The sequence below is a fragment of the Mus caroli genome, chromosome 11 (genome assembly GCF_900094665.2).
Source record: "Mus caroli chromosome 11, CAROLI_EIJ_v1.1, whole genome shotgun sequence".
NCBI classification, from domain to species: domain Eukaryota; kingdom Metazoa; phylum Chordata; class Mammalia; order Rodentia; family Muridae; genus Mus; species Mus caroli.
The window spans coordinates 82,968,436-82,987,091 of record NC_034580.1 but is presented as its reverse complement, the minus strand read 5'-3'; the positions used below and the strand labels follow the sequence as shown (position 1 = coordinate 82,987,091).

Here is an 18,656-nt window from a genome sequence, read left to right as displayed (position 1 = left end):
CTTAGTGATATCTTATCTCATAGTGATATCATATCTCAAAAGTGAGGGTGGCTCATGAGGGGGTGGGAGAGCTGACTCGGCAGTTAAGAGAGCTGGCTGCTCTTGCAGATGACCCAGGTCCTCCCAGCACCCACATGGTGACTCACAACTGTCTCTAATTCCACTTCTAGGAGATCTGACGTCCTCACACAAACAGAACATCAATCCACCGAAAAATAAAACTAAAACAATCATTTTGCTAGGCAGTGGTGGCACACACCTTTAATCCCAGCACTCAGGAGGCAGAGGCAGGCAGATCTCTGTGAGTTTGAGGCCAGCCTGCTCTACAGAGAGAGTTCTAGGACAGCCAGGGCTACACAGAGAAATCCTGTCTTGAAAAACCAAACCAACCAACCAAACAAACAAACAAACAAACAAGAAAAAATGTGATGGCTCATCAGTTAGGAGCACTCGTTTTCTCTTGCAAAGGACACAAGTTCAGCTCCCAGAACCCACAAAGGCTCCAGAGAATCTAATGTTATCTTCTGGACTCTACAGGCGCTCATGTACAAGGTCCTAGGTACCAACCTCAGTAAGAACAAAGATCAAAACAAATACAGAGATAAATTAAGCACAATTCTCCTGGAAGCCGTTAACCTAGCTCTTCAGCATCTACCCTTCTGGGGAGGTTAGCTGTTAGGAATACAAAGACGGCCTTCAACACACCCAGTAGCTGCTCTTGGAGCCCCTGGAAAGGAACTAGGCAGGCTTCAAAGTTCTCGGTGTTCACTCAGATCCGACCCATTTTCTAAATCTCTGCACACAGAAGTGGTCTATGCCATGTTCTAAGCACACCTCACTCCATGATCTAACCTTCCCACTGTCGGAGGATGCAGCTTGGAGTGCCAGCCAGTGGCACTCTGGAAGAGGCTCCTGTGGCCATTCATTCCTTCTGAACGTTCTAGCAGCTGATATAGTCTTAGTGAGTCATAGGCCCCAGCTGCATGCTGAGTCCCGTGGTTGGCTCCCGTCAGAACCTGGACAAGAAACTCAGTCCTGCCCCGGCCCTGACACCTACCTACCACCTGCTCAGACCATGTGAGATCTGAACATGACCCCTTCTCCCCATATCTGACTGGAGTCCAGCCCCCAGTGCAGACAGAGGCCTGACCGCAACTCTTGCCAGTGTTAAATACTGCCATTCTCTGCCTATGAGCACTAAAATGAATCTAGCCAAAGTATCCTGTGACACTCTTTCTACCATCTGGACTGTTAGACCCTGGCCTCCTCCAGACCAATCACTTTCTCTTTCCCTGCTGGCTACCCCAAATCTCAGGGCATCCCTTAGCTGGGCTGGATTGAGTGTGCTGAAGAGTGTAACAGGAAGGACCGAGGTCTTCAGGAGCAGGAGAATGGACAGGGTGATCCCTACAATCGTCCTACCTTCAAAAAAGCCATCCTCGTCCATGTTACCATAGATGTAGATATACTCGCCCGCTGTCAGAGGAAGCTCGGCCTCTGGATTCTCATTGGGACCCTCAAAGGGGTTGTAGCTGTTGGGGTAGTAGCAGAGGAGGAAAACAACCCTGGCTGATATCCCACCTCCATACCCAGATTCTCACCGTCATGCAGCAAGCCTTTCTAGAGGCACAGCTTCTACTGTAGCCAAGTCGAGCACTCACGGTATCCACCTGGCCTCAACTATGCTATAAGTACAGGGTTCAGCCGGGACCCATGGACCACCTCCGCTATGTCCAGGGGTCTCCATCTTCATCCATACCTGTTCCCCATGCACCCCAATTCTGAGGGTGGCAGAGTGAGTAAGAGGGACCCACCTATAGCGTGCTAGGAAGACCTGGATTCTGGCTCCTCCCGAGTGACTCTCCGGAGCTGCTGGGAGCAGGGAAACACTGTCTACCTCCAGTTCCTCCACCTCACTGGCTGTGTCCACCTGGGGCGGGAAGAAAGAGTTAGTTCCTCTCAAAGGTCTAGGGTTCAAGGACACTGCAGGCAGAGTAGCCTGGAGTTTCCTAAAGGAGACTTGAGACAGAAGGTCTGTGACGCACACAGCTTTCCTAGTCCTAGCTTTCCTAGCTTTCCCTGAGTCTTTGCTCCAACCCAGGAGATAAAGCACCTCCCAGCCCAACTGGTAGGCAGGTCAGAGGAGAGCAGGCGTCTGTGACAGTTCACTCCCTAAGTTCGAAACTCAGCAAGTCATCTCACTGTAAAGAACTAGAAGCAAGAAGGAAGACACCCTTTGATTTATCCCCATGACTGTACCTCCTGCTTCAACCCCACTGGAACTCAGAACTTAGGGCTCCCCTGAGGCTAGCCCAAAGTCAGTGCCATCTTCCTATCCCACCAGGGGGCAGCAGAGGGCCAGGGCTGGGTTCTACCACTTTTCTGAAACTCCAGGTTAGTGTTGCTTCTGGCCTGTCCCCTCTACTTTGCAGAAAGGGGTAGAAATAGGTAGAAAGGAGATCAGAAGAACTGTGGATGATGTAATAATAACCACAGCTGTCATACGTTGGACATCTCCTGGTGCCCTCATAATAATCTTACAAGGCAGGTTTGTCACCCACAGTGTACAGATAGGGAAACCAAAAGCCCAGAGACACTGTGTGTGACTTTCCTAAGACAAAGTTGGGATCCGAATCAGAAACCTGTGCCCTTTCTCACATAAGTGACTGTTTCCACTGCGGTTGTGCATATGAACAGACTCATTATGTGAACCAGGCGCCAAACTGTCTCCTCCACCAAACTCAAGACTCTAGGGCCTCTCTGGACTCCAGAGAGGTACTGATGGTAGGCAGGCCCTGGAGAGCAGGCTCCACCTGAGTTCCTACCCATAAAAGGAATCCACAGGCCTTCTATGCTAGCTTGGAATCACGAACCACCTAACTCCTTCCACAAGTCAGGACCCACCCCTGCCCCTTCCCTAAGCCAACACCAGAGCCCAAAGTCCCTGATCCGGCACTAACCTCTGGTGTGGGACATGACTTGGGGCTGTTGTGGATGGACTCTGAGCGAGAAGAATTAGAAAGAGACTCGGCCTTCTTAGCTGTCCTTCGAGGGACTCCAGTAAGGGTGGTGAGAGCAGGTTCAGAAGATTTGGGGGTGCAGCGTCCTGGGGAGCCCGGTGGGAGGTCGAGATCTAAAGAGAAGATGCCAATGGGTTTGGGATCAGTGGTCTGAGGAGGGACTGGGCAAATAAGGTGAAGCTTCCTGGATATGGGTACCTGGCCTGTATACCCAGATTTCTTAACAATAAGGGACATCTTTGAGGAGAAGCTCACTGTGATTCCTATATATCCGAATCCTCGATCAATCATCAATGCTTGATGAGACGCATCGGCTTCTTCCGACCTCATGGCTTAGAAAATGATCGCTTAAAGAGGTTAAGCACCAGGCTAACTCCAATTGACTGGTAAGAGGGCGGAGCTAGGGCCACTACATCTGACCGGCCTTCAATTCTCCACTCTTCCTAAGACCCTGATACTGACTGATAGCACTCACCTCCCAGTTAGAGGCCAGTGGCCTGAGATCTTGGATTTAAGGAGGTGTGTCTTTAACTTGCCGTGTGACTTTGTATGAGTGGCCGGCCTCTAATCTTGAACTCCTTGCATTATACAAAGTGCCCAGATCTGAGGATTCCAGACCAATGTCACTAGAGGACCCCTTACCTTTGGGGCCGGACCCCTGGCAGGGCTGAGGGATAGAGCAGCAGCAGTGGGGGGGCGGGTGGTCCCCAAGGGCATTACAGCCCAAGGCTGAAGTAAGCAGATCCAGAGGGCCTGGGTGCAGACGGAAGGCCTGGAGCTCCTGCGCCAGAAGGCTGAAGCGCTCAGTCTGGCTTCGGCACTGGCCCTCAAGCTCTCGAACCCGGGCCTGAAAACAAGATCCACTATGATTGGCCAGGCCTAGCAGAGCTGTACAGCGCTAGCCAACTCAATGTAGTGCCACATCAGGCTTTCGTTTACACATGTGTCTCTGCCACCCCCTGAGCACCAACCTAAGGTACCAACTCTCAGACCCAGGCCAATGGCACACTTGCCTCAGAATACTTAGAAGCCAAGGGGATCTCCTCAGCCCATAACCACCACCAACAACAACTCAGGGGTTTTCTTAGCTCTGTGCCTCACTGTTCTCCCAGAGGCAATGACCCTGCCCTCAGAGGAGTGGGCAAAAGGTTCCATGGGAAGCTATAGATGTCTTTATATAGAATGGGCCAGGCCTCAATTACCAGGCAAGTCTCTAGATCAAGGGCTCACCCACTGACAGTGTCATAGGGAACACAAGTCAATGGGTGAAAACTTCCTCATGGTCCTCAGTGGTGGTGCACGCCTTTAATCCCAGCACTTGGGAGGCAGAGGCAGGCGGATTTCTGAGTTCGAGGCCAGCCTGGTCTACAGAATGAGTTCCAGGACAGCAAGGGCTACACAGAGAAACTCTGTCTCGGGGAAAAACACACACACACACACACACAGGCAGGAAGGCCCTGCATCTGCCAAGTTCAGTAGCAAGTCTGGGATAAGGCCAGCCCTCATGCTCTGTAAGCTCTCTGGCCTATCTCTGGAGCGATGGCCCTTCTGTTGGATATCAGAGTTGGTCCCTGGGGGAAGAGATATGAAAGTGGTGGGGAGGTGACACTCAGGATGTGGAGGGCATAAATAGACTGTACCTGCATGGAATCCAAGGTAGACTGGTGAGGAGAGAAATCATGGAGAGGTTAGAACACTTAGTTCTGTGGGTCAATAACCCAGAAAGGGATGGTAATGAGGGGCCTCTGGAAGATGGATAGCACCCTGTCAGTGCTGTGAGCTGAGAAGGCTACAAAGGACATTTCAAAGGGAGAGCAGCTTCTGAGATCAGTGGCAATGGGTGACCACAACCACAAGACTGGGGAGCCCCCCGCCCCGTGTACCCAAGCCTAAGAAATAAAAGGGATTCCATCCGGCCTCAGAGCATTAAGGGCCCTCCTTCCACCACCACCCCACTCCCGTTCACTTCAAGGCCCCTACCTCCAGCAGCTGAACGGCTCCCTCATGTTCCCTCTTGGCTTCTGCCTGGGCCTACAAACAGAAAGAGGCAAGGTGCTGAAATGGAGGCTTGCACAACAGACCCAAGGTAGAGAATACAGATGCGTGAGGGAGGAGAAGAGTGAGAGGCAAGGAAGACAAGGGAGACACAGGGCAGGGAGGAAAGGAGAAAGAGTCTGGGGAGCCAGGAGCCACGGGGTTTCCTCCAGACTCCTACTCTGAGCTATACTTTAAACAGGAACAACCTCCCCTTCTGGTGGATGAATCCCCCGAATCTGTCTATGACTCCTTCTGAGCCTCTTTCCCCTGACTCCTGTCTTCTATCCCTTGGAATGTCAAGGTACCCCTGGACACAAGTCACTTTATCCTCTCTGCTGTCTCCTGGGCATCTCATTGATGGACCCAAATACCCACAAGGTAAGTCTTCCCATAGATCCAAAGTCATGTCCCGTTGTCTGTGATGTGTCTGTGATGTTTTATGATACCCCCAAACCTGCAAAACTTGAAACTTGAGGTGTCCTGTCCCCCAAAGTTGTTGCCCTGTCCAAATTAGTTTTTGTCAACTTGACCCAACCTGGAGTCTCCTGGAAAGAGGGACTCTCAATTGAAGGGTTGTCTTGATCAGACTGGTCTGTGGGAATGTCTGTGAGGTGTCGTCTTGATTGCTAATTGGTATAGGAGGGTCTAGCCCAGTGTAGGCAGCACCATCCCTAGGCAGGTGGCCCTGGGCTGTATAAGAAAGCTAGCTTAGGGACAGTTGTGGTGGTGCACACCTTTAATTCCAGCATTCTAGAGTCAGCGCCAAAAGGAGCTCTGTAAATTCAAGGCTAAATTCTGCTTCACACAGAACATTCTGGAACAGCCAGTGTAATATAGTAAAACCATGTCTCAAAAACGGAAAAAGAAAGAAAGAAAGAAAGAAAGAAAGAGAGAGAGAGAGAGAGAGAGAGAGAGAGAGAGAGAGAAAGGAAGGAAGGAAGAAAGGAAGAAAGAAAAGAAAAGAAAAGAAAAGAAAAGAAAAGAAAAGAAAAGAAAAGAAAAGAAAAGAAAAGAAAAGAAAAGAAAAAGGAAAAAGAAGGCTAGTTGAGCATAAAACATTGGGAAAGCTAGAGAGAGAGCCAGTAAGGGGCATTCCTCCATAGTCTCTGCTTCAGTTCCTGCCTGGACTTCTCTCGATGGTGGACTATCTATCTATCACCTAGAAGTGTAAACTAAAATTAACTCTTTCCTCTCCTAGCTTGCTTTTGGTTATTGTATTTGTTACAGAAACTACCATAGTTTACATTCACCCTTCCCATGCTGGGGTGAGGGAGATGAAAACCTATTCTTCCCAGGATTCAAGTAGACAAGGGGTGACACAACAGGGGTCTTATGATTTATCCCCAAACTATATTTCTGGTCCACCTACCTGTCTACCCTTCACTGTTACTTGCACCCTCCTAGACCACTGTCATGGCTCTGTTATCTGCTCACCTGATGGAGGCCACACCCAGTACCCCTCCCACCAGCATGATCTTGTTAAGTTCTGTGCTGTTTCCTGGATGGAATCAACCTGAATTTTTCCCTTTTATTTTCAAAGTCAGGATCACACTATATCACCCACACTGGCCTCCAATTCAGGATTTGGGCACTTAATTGGTCAAGAACCCTCATTTTGCTCCCCACTGTCTCCCTAGTGTTTAGCCCATGGCAGTGGGTAGACGAGAGATGCTCATTAGATGAATAGGTGGCAAAGCTGGGGTTCAGCCACCCAACATCCACCCTTGCCTGGTTCCTGATCCCACCTGCTGCAGCCTCCGGACCTCCTCCTGCTTCTCCTGCAGGCTGAGCCTAGCCTGCTCATGCTCCACCTCCAGCTGCTGCCGCCGCTGGGCCACCTCCCGCATATGCTGAAACACAAGACGGTGTGGGTCAAGGCCAGAGTTTTCCCACCCCACCATTTCCACGGAAGACTGAAGGCCAGGGAACCTCAGCTACCACCTGCTCCAGATGCCCTCTGTTAAAACGAAAACCCAAGCTGGAAGTGACAGAAGCTGGCAACCCCTGACCTCCCTCAGGCCCTAAAGCTCCACACATGGCCTCTTGTCCCACCTTCTCTTCATGCCACAAGTCTCTCACCTTCAGCACCTGCTCCAGGCTCTCCAGCTTGCTTTGCAGGCCCTGGCTCTTAAGAAGGGCTGAGTCCCTCTCCTGTGTCACCCCCAGGAGCTGTCCCTTCAGCTCCGAATTCTCCCATTCCACCTGGAGAGGGGGTACATTGACAGGGAGGTGGGTACGTAAGCTCTGTCCCACGAGCAACAAGCCAAGGGATGGGTGGACAGTTCCCTTCAAATTCCACCCCAAAAGGAGACCTTCAGGCCTCAGTGAGGCACAACTGTCTCCAGAGGCATGGCAGAAACCGAACCTGCTCCTTCTCTGTGGCTCTCCCACTGAGCCGAGAGTTCTCCTCCACCAGGCGGGCATTTTCATTCTGGGCTGCCCTCAGTTGTAGCTCCTGTGGGGTGGAGTCACACAAGCGCTGAGGAAGGGACTAGCACCCCCTTTTCTCAGCCTCTCATGTGAAAGAATCCTCCCTCCCAGGCAAGGCCTCCTGTGGAAACCTGCCATGGTCAGGAAAGGAAAGTTCGAGAACAAGAGGATTCTTTGAGAACCGGGGATGCCAGCAGAGCTGAGGGAGCCTGGGAGGGAGAGGGAAGCTGGATCCTGGGTGATGGGAACTTACTAGCTCCTCACATCGCCTCTGCTTTTTCCTGGCTTCCTGCTCCAGACTCTCACATTTCTTTCGCTTCTTGCAGAGCTCAGACTCCTGTGGGGTCAGAACCGAGGGCTTCTCATGGGCAAAAAGGTACAACTGCCCAGAGCAGGCTGCCCCTGGCCCTCAACCTCGAACTTACCAGATGCTGTACCCTTTGCTGCTTCTCTGGTTCCCTTAGGACTACCTGTGGGCTCTCCACATCATCCTGAAGTACAGCCTGCAAATAGCCAGGAGCAGGGGGCATGGCACCAGAGAACAGAGCCTCAGAGCAGCCTGTCCCCAACCTAGCCTGCCAATGGGAAGATCTCATCTCAACGAGGACATCTCTGCCTAGGGAGTGGGTGAGGGGTGCTGTCTGCCCACCGCTCCTAACATCTCCAGCCGACATGGAAGGATAAAGGTTGCAGCCCTTTATCTGTGACTCATAGTGCTTTGAGATCCCAGGACCCATGTGTGCCCTGGGAGATGGGTCCTTTATCCAGGCCAAAGCTTTCCCGTTTTAGCTTCCAGCAGCCTTACTGCTCTGCACTCAATAACTGTCCTGGACGTCCTTCAGTGACTAGCCGAGAATTAGGAGGCTGCTTGGATTCCCCAGGGATATATGTGGTGTTCTTAGAGCTAGGGTTCTGGATCATCCTGTCTGAGCTTGGCCTAGAGTAGTGCAAACCTAGACAGACCCTCCTGGCTTCCGCCAGGCCCACCCCCATCAGCTTCCCAGTTATTCCTGCAAACTTTAGAGGACAGATTTTGATAGGCGGTGCATCTTCCTCCATGGGTCAATCAGACTGAGGGACAGAATCTGAGCAAGCAGCAGCACCCCTTCCTGCACCCTGACCCCGTGGTCACTATCAGGTCTTCCTCCCTTCCAGCCTTCTTTCCAGGAGGCTAATCTAAACGCTGCCCACCTAGGATGGTGAAATAGGAGCAGGCCCCTGGGTCCTGAACATGGGGTCCAGGCCCTCCGAGCAGGAGCTATCTAGCCCCTCACTCAATGAAGGTCTCCCGTACCTGGAACTGAGTCGTATGCACCGCCCCGCCGGGATAACCCGGGCCAGGCCTGGCCGCCGGGCGGACGCTGAAGGGGGCGTCCCCGCTCTACCGCAGTTGCGGGAGGAGGCGGTGCGGGTTGGGCCCCGGGCGGCTGCCAGGGCAACCAGGGATTTGCGGCCGGGCTGTACCACTATCGACACGGCAGGGGCGGCCAGGCTGGCCCCGTGGGGCACAGGCCTGCGGAGGGAGGAACCCCGAAACCCCCAGGGGTAGGGCGCGGCGCAGGTACCAGCGCGGGAGGCTTGGACAAGTTCCTGTTCTCTAGTCAGGAAGCCTCCCTAGACCCTGGGAAAGCGAGCATTTTACCAAGGGGTCCCCATCAGAGTATCGGGCAGGGGGAGATTCCCGGATCGCCCTGACCCCCGCATCTGAGCACACTCACACACCTGCCCTTGCGCAGGCGCTCACCTCTCCCGGGGCCCCGGGGGCCGGCGCCCCTACTCTAGAGGGGGCAGTAGGACCCGGGGACCGGGCAGGCCGGAGCGGCTCCCGCTGGTTGCGCAGGGCGATCTGCCTCTGCAGCCGCAGCACCTCCCGTTGGGACTCGCGCAGCAACCGGTCGAAGTCCCGCATATGCAGCCACTGGGGACCTTCCTGGGGTGGGGCGACCAGGAGCCGAGTTAGTCCTAACCCCTTTTTGGCCCCTGATCACCTCCAGCACCACCCGCTCTCTACCATACTGGGTCGGTTTGGCTGCGCGGGAAAGTGCTCATCCTCCCTTGCATATATGCTTGGTCATATAAGCATGAGTATGCAGCCACATGCCTTCCCTGGCCCGTGGGCAGACATTCACAACAACTCGGTCACTGGGCGCTCGCCGTGTGCCTGCCCTGTGCTAAATGCCTCGTGAACAATCCTTCACACAAGTGTGAACTATGTGTGGATTCCTACAGACAGATCCATGGGCACACAGCTTCAAGCCTGGAGCACGGAAATGTCCAGGTCTTGGACTCAAGCATGGCTCCACCCCCTTTGGTTCAAGCGCCTTCTCCCCACTCCCACCTGGGCCGTTGCCAGGGGAACCTACTCCCGAGCAGCCTCCACCTCTCCGTTTCATTTGCATCTCATTAACATCTGGTCCACATCCCACACGCCAAGCCGACATCCTTGCGTAGGATCCAGCAGCAAGAGAAGCCAAGGGCCCCTTCGCACCTTGCCCACCAGAGAGAGTCTGGCCTGCAGCTCTCTGCACTCCCGCTGCAAGGCAGCAATCTGTTTGTCCTTGGCCAACAGTGCACTGGCTGTCTCACTGAGGTCTCGGGCTCGCTGGCGAGCTAGAGCCTTACGGCACAACTCCAAACTGGATCCGGGTCGGGGCACAGGGGCACTCACCTAGCCAGAGGTGGGGGTAAAGCCAGTGGTCATCTGAGGGTTTTAAGGTACACCTCCCATTCCTCATCTTCCAGAGAATTAAAATGAAACCCAGTCTGGGGCCTCAGAGAAACTGAATCCTCATTGAACCCTATCCAGGCAGTCCCCAACCAGGATCGAAAGCGTTAACACTATATCTCAGTTTAGGCTTTGAGGACACTGCTAATTCAGGGCTGCCACTATGATGGGTCTTCTCCCTGCCCCCCACTCCAGCTCCACACCCCAGATGAGCTCAGCAGGAGGCTGCAACCAGCTCCAGCACGAGTTAATCTAGAATTGTGCTCCCTGGCTTCTCAGGAGCCTCCTCATCCACTCCCTTTCCCTCTGGTAGCTCCAGACACCTTCAACCTTCCCCAGGGCCAGCATTTCTCTTTCTTCCAAACCCCTGAACTCCTGGGTTCCTGGGTAGTAAGTCTATGACTCCCAAGCCCACTCCTTGTGACCCAGCCTTGGTTCTCCTCTTCCCAAGTCACCCAAGCCTCCACCCTGCCGTCTGTCCGTCTGTCCTCACCACCCTCATGTTCGTTTCCTGCAGCTTCTGTGCCCTCTCCTCCAGGCGCTTGGCAATGACTGCCAGTTCAGCATTCTTCCGCTTCAGCCTCCGTACCTTCTCCTCCGTCTCTGGGAAGCTGCTTTTTCTCTGACAAGGAGTCAGCCAGAGTTGGACTGTGTAGGAAGAATCCCACAGACCCATTCCTACTACCCAAAGCCCTAGGCTGGAGCCTGGGCACACAGTGAGATCCTGGCAGTGCTAAGCAAGGGTCCACTGGGGTTGGGGCATGGGGTTATGTCACCCGTGGGTGACTCCCTCCTTGGAGAGAATGTTTATAGGCTGATCGGGGGTACTGAGGGAAACCTCACTCCCCAGGCCTCACCAGCATCTGGTTTTCCTCCTTCAGGATGGTACAGCGCTGCTGCAGTTCTCCCAGGGCCCTTAGCAGCTCCAGATTAGGCCTGTCCCCGAAGCCTATGTTGAACTTGGCCTGGCATAGGGAAGGACCAGGTACGGTGTCTCAGAAACCTACTCAACCTAGCCAGAGTCTTCCGTGTGCAACATCTCCACTCTATAACCCAAGGGTGAAGAAGGTTCTCTCTTGTGTCCCAGGCCTTCAGAGAGGGGTGCCACCAGGACCTAAGGAGAAGGGACAGTCCCATCCTCCATGCCTTCAGCGGCAGCCTCACACCATTCTGGGGCATTTCCTGCTGTTCCTCTATGCTTGCCTTTCTACCCCACAGCCTTCTAGGTAATGCCAGATCAAACTCCCTCCCCATCCCTCTAGACATCTTGGGTCTGTAGAGTCCCCTGCCCTCCCCTAAAGTCCTGCTTCCTTCATCCTCTCCAGTAGCTAGCTCACTCACACCCACCCACAACAAAATCTTCCTTGGCTCAGCCCAGAGCCCACCTCCACACCCCCCAGCATACCAAGATCTCCCCAGACAGACTCGTGGTGGAAGAGACCTAACATAATCAGAAAGAGACACATGTACCCACACTGAGAGCCAGAGCCAGAGAGAACGGAGCGAGGCCACTTAGATTCCCGTCCAAGGAAGGAAGGACAGATAATCACACAGACAGACTCAGACAGAGAGAGACAGAGACAAGAAATGTGGGCAGTGGGACTACAGGCTATGGCCAGACCATCTTGCAGCCCTCTCCATCCTCTCTTACCTTATAAGCCTGTGCCTCCTCTTCCTCCAGCCTGTAACAGCTGTACCCAGGGCTCTCTGCTTGCTGCCCCAGCTTGGGCAGCCCGGTCTCTGTTGCTTCAGGATCAGTATTCCCGACAGGTCCAGGGCTATGAGCTTCCTCAGGCTTGGAACTCTCTTCAGACCTCAATCCTTTAACCTGCAGAGCTGTCGGAGTACCAGCAATGCTTGGAGATGCATCTCCAGGTTTGCACCCCTGGCCCTGAGTCCAGTGCTGCCAGGCAGGCAGTGCCCATGGCTCCATGGCTCCAAGGTCTCCAAGCCGTGGGAGGGTTGTCAGTTGCTCCATGGTTTCGGCAAGGGGTCCCAGAACCTGGACCTGGGGACATCACCCAGGCAAGCGGGAAGACTGACAAGGGTCATGCCAGACTACACCATTCTCCCTGTAAGCGTTTGGCTTCTCTGAGGCTCCATCAGAGGTTGGCTGAGCTCTTCCCACCCACGAAGGAGGGTTCAGAAGGTATCGGGGTTGCCAGACTGGAGCTGGGGTTTGCTCATGGTTCTCTCGTGTGTGTGTGTGTGTGTGTGTGTGTGTGTGTGTGTGTGTGTGTACGGGGAGGGGGGCAAGGGTGTCCCTGGGTTGGGGGGGGGTGAGAGGCCACCACCAGGAGTGTCTGGCTGAAGGTATATGTACATATGCCTCCAGGTCTGTCCCTGCAGGTCAGTGATGTTTTAATGTGATTGGAGGATGAATACCCCGACTTCTGTATGTTGAGAAGGGTGGTGCTATGTGTCACTGTCTGTGCCTATTTAAGAATTACCAGTTGTTTAGGCGTGGGGTAGGGGCTGTCTGTATTGCAGGGCTGTGGCAGTGTGTGATGCTGTCGCCGGTCCTGTCTCAGTGTTGTAAAGCCCCGTGTATCTGTAGTGGTGTGTGTCTTTCAGTGTCTGTGAGTCTGGCCACCCATCACGACCCCTCTGCCTGGAAAGGGTCCTCAGGAGTTCCTGGGAATGATCCCCAGTGATCCACTGTGGTCCTTTATCTCCAGCTTTTCTCTCCGCTGGCTGCCGCCGATCAGTTGCTGGGTGGCTGGGCGGTCCTAAGGAGGCCTGGGTCGATGGGCGGCTTGCCTCATAGTCTCTGCCTCGGCTAGTCTCAGCTCGAGGGACTGCAAGGGTCCCTCACGGTCCCGGAGCTCCCCAAATGAGATGGTGGGCACGAAGGAGGGCAGAGCCTCAGAATGGGGAGTGGGGAGCATCATCATCCCTCCCTTCCCCCTCCTCCTCCCCTCCTGCCCACCAATAGGAAGTCAGCTGCTGGTTTCCATGACGATGGCGCTGGACTGGTGGGCTGGACCGACTGGCAAGCTGGCAGGGTCGGGACAGAGGAAAGAGCAGGTTCCTTGCTGGATGGTAGCTTAGAAAGCTACCCCCTCCCGACCCTCCAACATGGCCTCTTCATCCCCTTGACCCCACAGACCCTCACTTCCAGGGTGCAGAGGAAAGGGAATAGAGACAGTCCTCTCCTTTCAGGCAAGACTGATGGAGATAGAACAATGTGACAGAGACCTAGCTGTAGAAAAGGACAGAGCTGAAATGGTGGGATTTGGAATAAAACAAAGAAATAAAAGTCTGAAAATAGAAAGACGAGCAAAAGGACAGAGTGTTGAAATAGGCTGAAAAACGACTTCAGCTTCCCCATGGCAGATCACATTTGGGGGACAGCCCAGCCTTCACAGGCTAGCAGGGGAGATCATAAGACAGGACCTGTTGGGCTGGTTTTACCCTCAACCATCAGGAAGTTCATCTTCTGTCTCGCCTTAGGCTTTATTTATTTGCTATGAAAAAAAAATGGCTTTTGGGAACAAGGGCATAGGAATTGCCCCAACCTAGGTGTCTGCCTGTATGTGGGGCACCTAGATCTCCTAGATCACCTAGAGAGAGAGAAGAATGTTGCTCCTAGACGCAAGACAAGCCAAGGTCGAGGGCCCTCATGTGGCACCCCTATGGAATGGCAGCTAAAACACAGAGAACACCCCCACCCAGACAGTAGGCTCCACTCAGGCCAGAGCCAATGGAACTGGGTAGGGGTGGGAGTTGCATAAGGAGAAGATAACATTCATTTCTCTAAAGCAGTCTAAACATCAGCACATATGCTATGTCATGGTTGTCATGTAACTTTCAGTCAGCATGTATATGCATGTCATATTACATGTATGTATAGAAGAGTATGTATAGTATGTCTGTGCATACATGGAGATCATTGCATTTATGTGTGCTATGAATCTCATTGGATATGTGTCTATGAATCTCATTGGATATATATCTATGCATGGATTTGTGTAATTGTATGTCTACTTGCCACAATGTCTATGTGCATGCAATTATGTATGAGTTTATCATTGCATTTTGCTATAAATCACAGATATCTATGCCATTATACAGCACTAACACCTTATGACATACATTGTCATGTAATAATGTACAATAGCATACAATGATCTATGTACATAATGATAAACTTGCCTGGCATGATGTACATGCTGTCTCTATATATATTTTCAGCCCTCCATGCCTAAGGGGGATTGAATATAGGATCATCTCAGGATGCCCCACTAAGTTCTCAAATGCTTAAGTCCTTTTATGTAAGGTGATGAAATATCTGCCCATGGCTCATACACATCCTTCTGTATACCCAAGGTCTCTTGCATGCGAGGCAAGCCCTCTACCACTAAGCCATACCCTCAGCCCCCCTTGCTTTAAATCATCTCTAAATTGTTTATACCTATTTTATAATACCATGTAAATGCTAAAATAATTGTACTATACTATTGAGGAAATCACAAGAATAGCAAACAAAGTCTATATATTATAAGAGACAGCTTCCTTTCTGATAGGGTCTTAGCTCAAGCTGATCCTTCCTCTTCCAGTTGCTGGGGTTGTAATTACATCTACAATTGGCTTGCAATCAAAAACACATTTTTTTTTTCAATCTGGTCAGTAGGATGGCTCTGTGGGTGGGACATTTGCCACCAAGTCTAACCACTGGAGTTTGATCCCCAGTAACCATGTGGTCAAAGTGGAGAACTCCTCCATGCAAGGTGTTCTCTGGCCCTAAATGCACACCACAGCACATTGGTACACTCACCGGCATTCACACACACAAATTAAATGTTTTTCAATTCATCAATGTGGCAATCCAGAGAGATCTTGATGATCTCGCTGTTAGTGTCTTATGTACATGAAGCCACATGTGAATGTCACTAATGGGTATATTCTTTGGCATTATATGTGTAAGTACTAATGAACATGTGTTTGGCCTAGGTGACTGTATACCCATGATACACCAGCCATGTCTCATGTCTATGTCACAAGTCATGCATGTGGCTGGCATCTGTGTACAGGCCCTGATGAAATGCACAAGATGATGAAAGTGTTTTATTAACACCAATGGCCAGTGTCGACATGAACAAGGCAGGTGGGCACACACTGTGCTAGCGTGGTTTTGCCCAACTCTTACACTAATAAGAATCCTCTTGGAGCCAGGCAGTGATGGCACACCTTTAATCCCAGCACTCGGGAGGCAGAGGCAGGCAGATTTCTGAGTTTGAGCCGGCCTGGTCCAGAGTGAGTTGCAAGACAGCCAGAGCTACACAGAGAAACCCTGTCTCAAAAAACAAAAAGAAAGAAAGAAAGGAAGGAAGGAAGGAAGGAAGGAAGGAAGGAAGGAAGGAAGGAAGGAAGGAAGGATGGATCCTCTTGGGCTGGAGAGATGGTTCAGCAGGTAAGAGCACTGACTGCTCTTCCAAAGGTCCTGAGTTCAAATCCCAGCAACCACATGGTGGCTCACAATCATCTGTAATGAGATCTATCTGATACCCTCTTCTTGTGAGTCTGAAGATAGTTACAGTGTACTTAGATATAATAAATAAAATCTCTTAAAAAAAAAAAAGGTTCCTCTAGACCAATGGTTCTCAAGCTATGGGCTGCAATCCCTTGGGGGGCAGACAACCCTTTTACATGGTAGCTCAAGATCATCAGAAAACACAGATATTTACATTACAATTCATTACAGTAGCACAATTACACATATTAAGTAGCAACGGAAATAATTTTATGGTTGGGGGGGTCACGACAACCATGAGGAATTGTGTTAAAGGGTAGCAGCGTCAGGAAGGTTGAGAACCACGGCTCTAGACTTTCTTAGATCAAAACCAGAGGCAAACAGTCTTCATTTTGAAGGTATAGAGAGTAAAAGGAAGCTGGCACAGAAATTAGGGCCAAAGGTAGAGGTCACCTCATACCCTTTCTTCACGTTGCTAGAAAGTCTACTTCCGGTGGCCCATGCCTTCCCACCCCCAGGCTGTGTCTTAGTCAGGCCAAGGTCTTCTGCTCATGTCAGCGAAGCCTGTCTTTCTGCATCAGTTCTGTTCCCGGGCATCCGGGGAACTCACACAACCCCAATAACAGAGTCAGACAAAAGCGAAACCAGTCCATTCTTTATTAGTGTTGAGGGCCCTGTAACCCTTACCCACCCATCCGTCTCCCTTCTGGAACCCCCAGTCTGCCTGCGGTGCAGGACCAAGGCCCCACACATCCTGCCCCACCCCATATCCTCACAGCATTCGAGAGAGCGGCTGTGTTGTCTCCCCAAGTATCAGGGGTCAGGAAGCACCGTGCTTTGGGGGAGCCATGAAGGTCTTTTGGGGAGCCTGGCCAAATGAGGGCGTGCGAGAGATGCTCACCTGTTTCCTTGATGTTGGGGTGGAGGACGGTGGCAGGGGGCCGCGGCGTGGCGTGGTCTCCGAAGCCCACAGTGCACTCATCCATAAAGTAGGAAACACTACACCCTCCAGTGCTGTTAGTAGTGCTTTCTACTTTATGGGTGACTGCACTGTCTGTCTGTCCACGGGGATTCTTCAGGCCACCTGCTCTTCTTGACGACTCCTGCTTTAATAAAGGCCCCTGCCCCCTCCCCTCCGTGTAACTTCCCAGGGACCCCCTCCACCCTGCCTGTGGCCCCCAGAGGGCCCGCCCTGGGCCTTGTGGGTGGTGACTCAGCATGGCGCCGGACGAGCCTCTTCTTCCCCCGCCCAACTTCCTCTTTGTAACCTTCTTCCCTCCACTCCCCCCCACCTACCCCCTCGGGTTTCCACCCTATTCTCTCCCTTCTCGGAGACACTCAGGTAGAGACCACTGCCACTCCAGAAGGCTCATCTCCATCTTTAGAACTGCAACATCATGGGTGGTGCTTCCCAGCCGTATGACCCACACTGTCTTGAATCCAACGGAGGCAGCCATGGCCTCCTCCCATAAAGGCCTCGGTGCCCAGTCTTCCCATTAGACAAAGGCCTCCACTCCCACACGCCTCTGCCTCCCCATTGGAACAAGGCCCCTGACTCCCTAACTCCTGCTCCTCAAGCTGGAATCCAAGTGTGTTGGCAGAAATGGTGGCCATGTTATGTGGAAAAAAATGCCTGGGCCCCGCTTGCCCATACCAGTCTCACTGTTTTAGCCTTTGCCCACCCTCGCAACTCCTCCCTACTCTCTAGCCCGCCTCCCTAAGAGCTTTAGAGTCTTTTATTTTCGAGAGGGGGGGCTCAGAAGTCAATTTTTTTGGGGGGGGGGGTTTCGAGACAGGGTTTCTCTGTATAGACCAAGCTGTCCTAGAACTCACTTTGTAGACCAGGCTGGCCTTGAACTCAGAAATCGGCCTGCCTCTGCCTCCCAAGTGCTGGGATTAAAGGCGTGCGCCACTACCGCCTGGCTAATTTTTCCTTTTTTAATTCTGCATTTAGAAGATTTAAAAGATGGGGTTGGGGATTTAGCTCAGTGGTAAGTGCAAAGCCCTGGGTTCGGTTCCCAGTTCCCGCAAAAAAAAAAAAAAAAAAAAAGATTTAAAAGATTGTAAAAGCTGTCCCCAATGAAGGCCAGTGGATCCAAGAGTCATTGCTCCTATGCCTAAAACTTTGTTAGGGAGCTCTGGCACCCAGCCCCTCCTGCTGTCCGGAATCTCCACTTAGAACCTGCACCCCAAGCCCTTCTCTGAGCCTTGGGCCCAGAATTAAAGAGCCCTGGTTGAGGCCAGAGTCAAGATTTAGGTCTTACCTGATGCTGCAGAGCTGAGAAGAGCTGGATCCAAAGTGGGGTTCCCTTCAGGGTGGGTAGGGCTTATAACCCCGAGGCCACGTGAGTCGGATCTCAGGGCGCCCAACGGTCTTGGAGCCCGCCTCCACAACGCATCAGCGATTAGCCGCCCCTCCCCTCCCTGGGGAGTGCAGACTGACAGGAAACCAGCGACAAGGCTGGGTATTGGCGGGAGGGGGGCGGGGTGGGGGGGACTGAAGAGGCCATCTCACATGCCCTGGGCAGGTGGCTTCCTGGCTCCCAGGCTTGCCCTTCCCCAATGGCTCCAGCCACAGGAGATGGTTCAAGAGTTGACACTGACTCGTTGGAGGTGACCCCAGGAGACAACAGTTCCCTGCTAGGGCCTTCAGTGAGCGCCCAGAAAAAAAAAATCCTGAATCCCAACACTAGAAAAGTACATTTCCCTGAGCCTAACCCCACCGATGGGCCTTTCCTCTGGTCACTGCCACCAAACAAAGCAGGGCTGCTCTGTATGTTCTCCTGAGAGGCTGTGGAAGGTTCAGAGGCATGAAGGGGAGTTGGAACCCATCCACCAACATCTTTCTTAGGTTCAGTGTCCTCAACATCTCTGAAAGCCACCATTTTCCCCAGGGGAGCCTCGCTGTTCAGGTGACACACACTATAGGGGTGTGGGTCACAATTGGATTGGGTCTACATGCTGTTTTTAG

General features: G+C 52.4%; 1 protein-coding gene across 4 annotated transcripts in view; it reads right to left on the bottom strand.

The window, feature by feature from the left end:
- The window catches only part of Tspoap1 (TSPO associated protein 1), a 25,649-nt gene extending 12,565 nt beyond the window's left edge, over window positions 1-13,084 (bottom strand). For 2 of the 4 annotated variants that reach the window (XM_029484063.1, XM_029484064.1), the window contains exons 1-16: window positions 11,864-13,084; window positions 11,070-11,177; window positions 10,706-10,834; window positions 9,976-10,155; window positions 9,232-9,417; window positions 7,913-7,990; window positions 7,741-7,824; window positions 7,423-7,512; window positions 7,137-7,259; window positions 6,803-6,907; window positions 5,001-5,051; window positions 4,661-4,681; window positions 3,663-3,867; window positions 2,961-3,133; window positions 1,815-1,930; window positions 1,423-1,532 (exon numbers count right to left, since the gene is read on the bottom strand). In XM_029484063.1, the coding sequence (XP_029339923.1) occupies window positions 1,423-1,532; window positions 1,815-1,930; window positions 2,961-3,133; window positions 3,663-3,867; window positions 4,661-4,681; window positions 5,001-5,051; window positions 6,803-6,907; window positions 7,137-7,259; window positions 7,423-7,512; window positions 7,741-7,824; window positions 7,913-7,990; window positions 9,232-9,417; window positions 9,976-10,155; window positions 10,706-10,834; window positions 11,070-11,177; window positions 11,864-12,190 (2,086 nt within the window). In that variant the 5' untranslated portion in view covers window positions 12,191-13,084. Of the gene's footprint in view, window positions 1-1,422; window positions 1,533-1,814; window positions 1,931-2,960; window positions 3,134-3,662; window positions 3,868-4,660; window positions 4,682-5,000; window positions 5,052-6,802; window positions 6,908-7,136; window positions 7,260-7,422; window positions 7,513-7,740; window positions 7,825-7,912; window positions 7,991-8,781; window positions 8,859-9,231; window positions 9,418-9,975; window positions 10,156-10,705; window positions 10,861-11,069; window positions 11,178-11,863 lie in introns of those variants that run through there. The other 2 variants (XM_029484065.1, XM_029484066.1) reach the window with 2 other exon arrangements.
- Window positions 13,085-18,656: the final 5,572 nt, after the last annotated feature.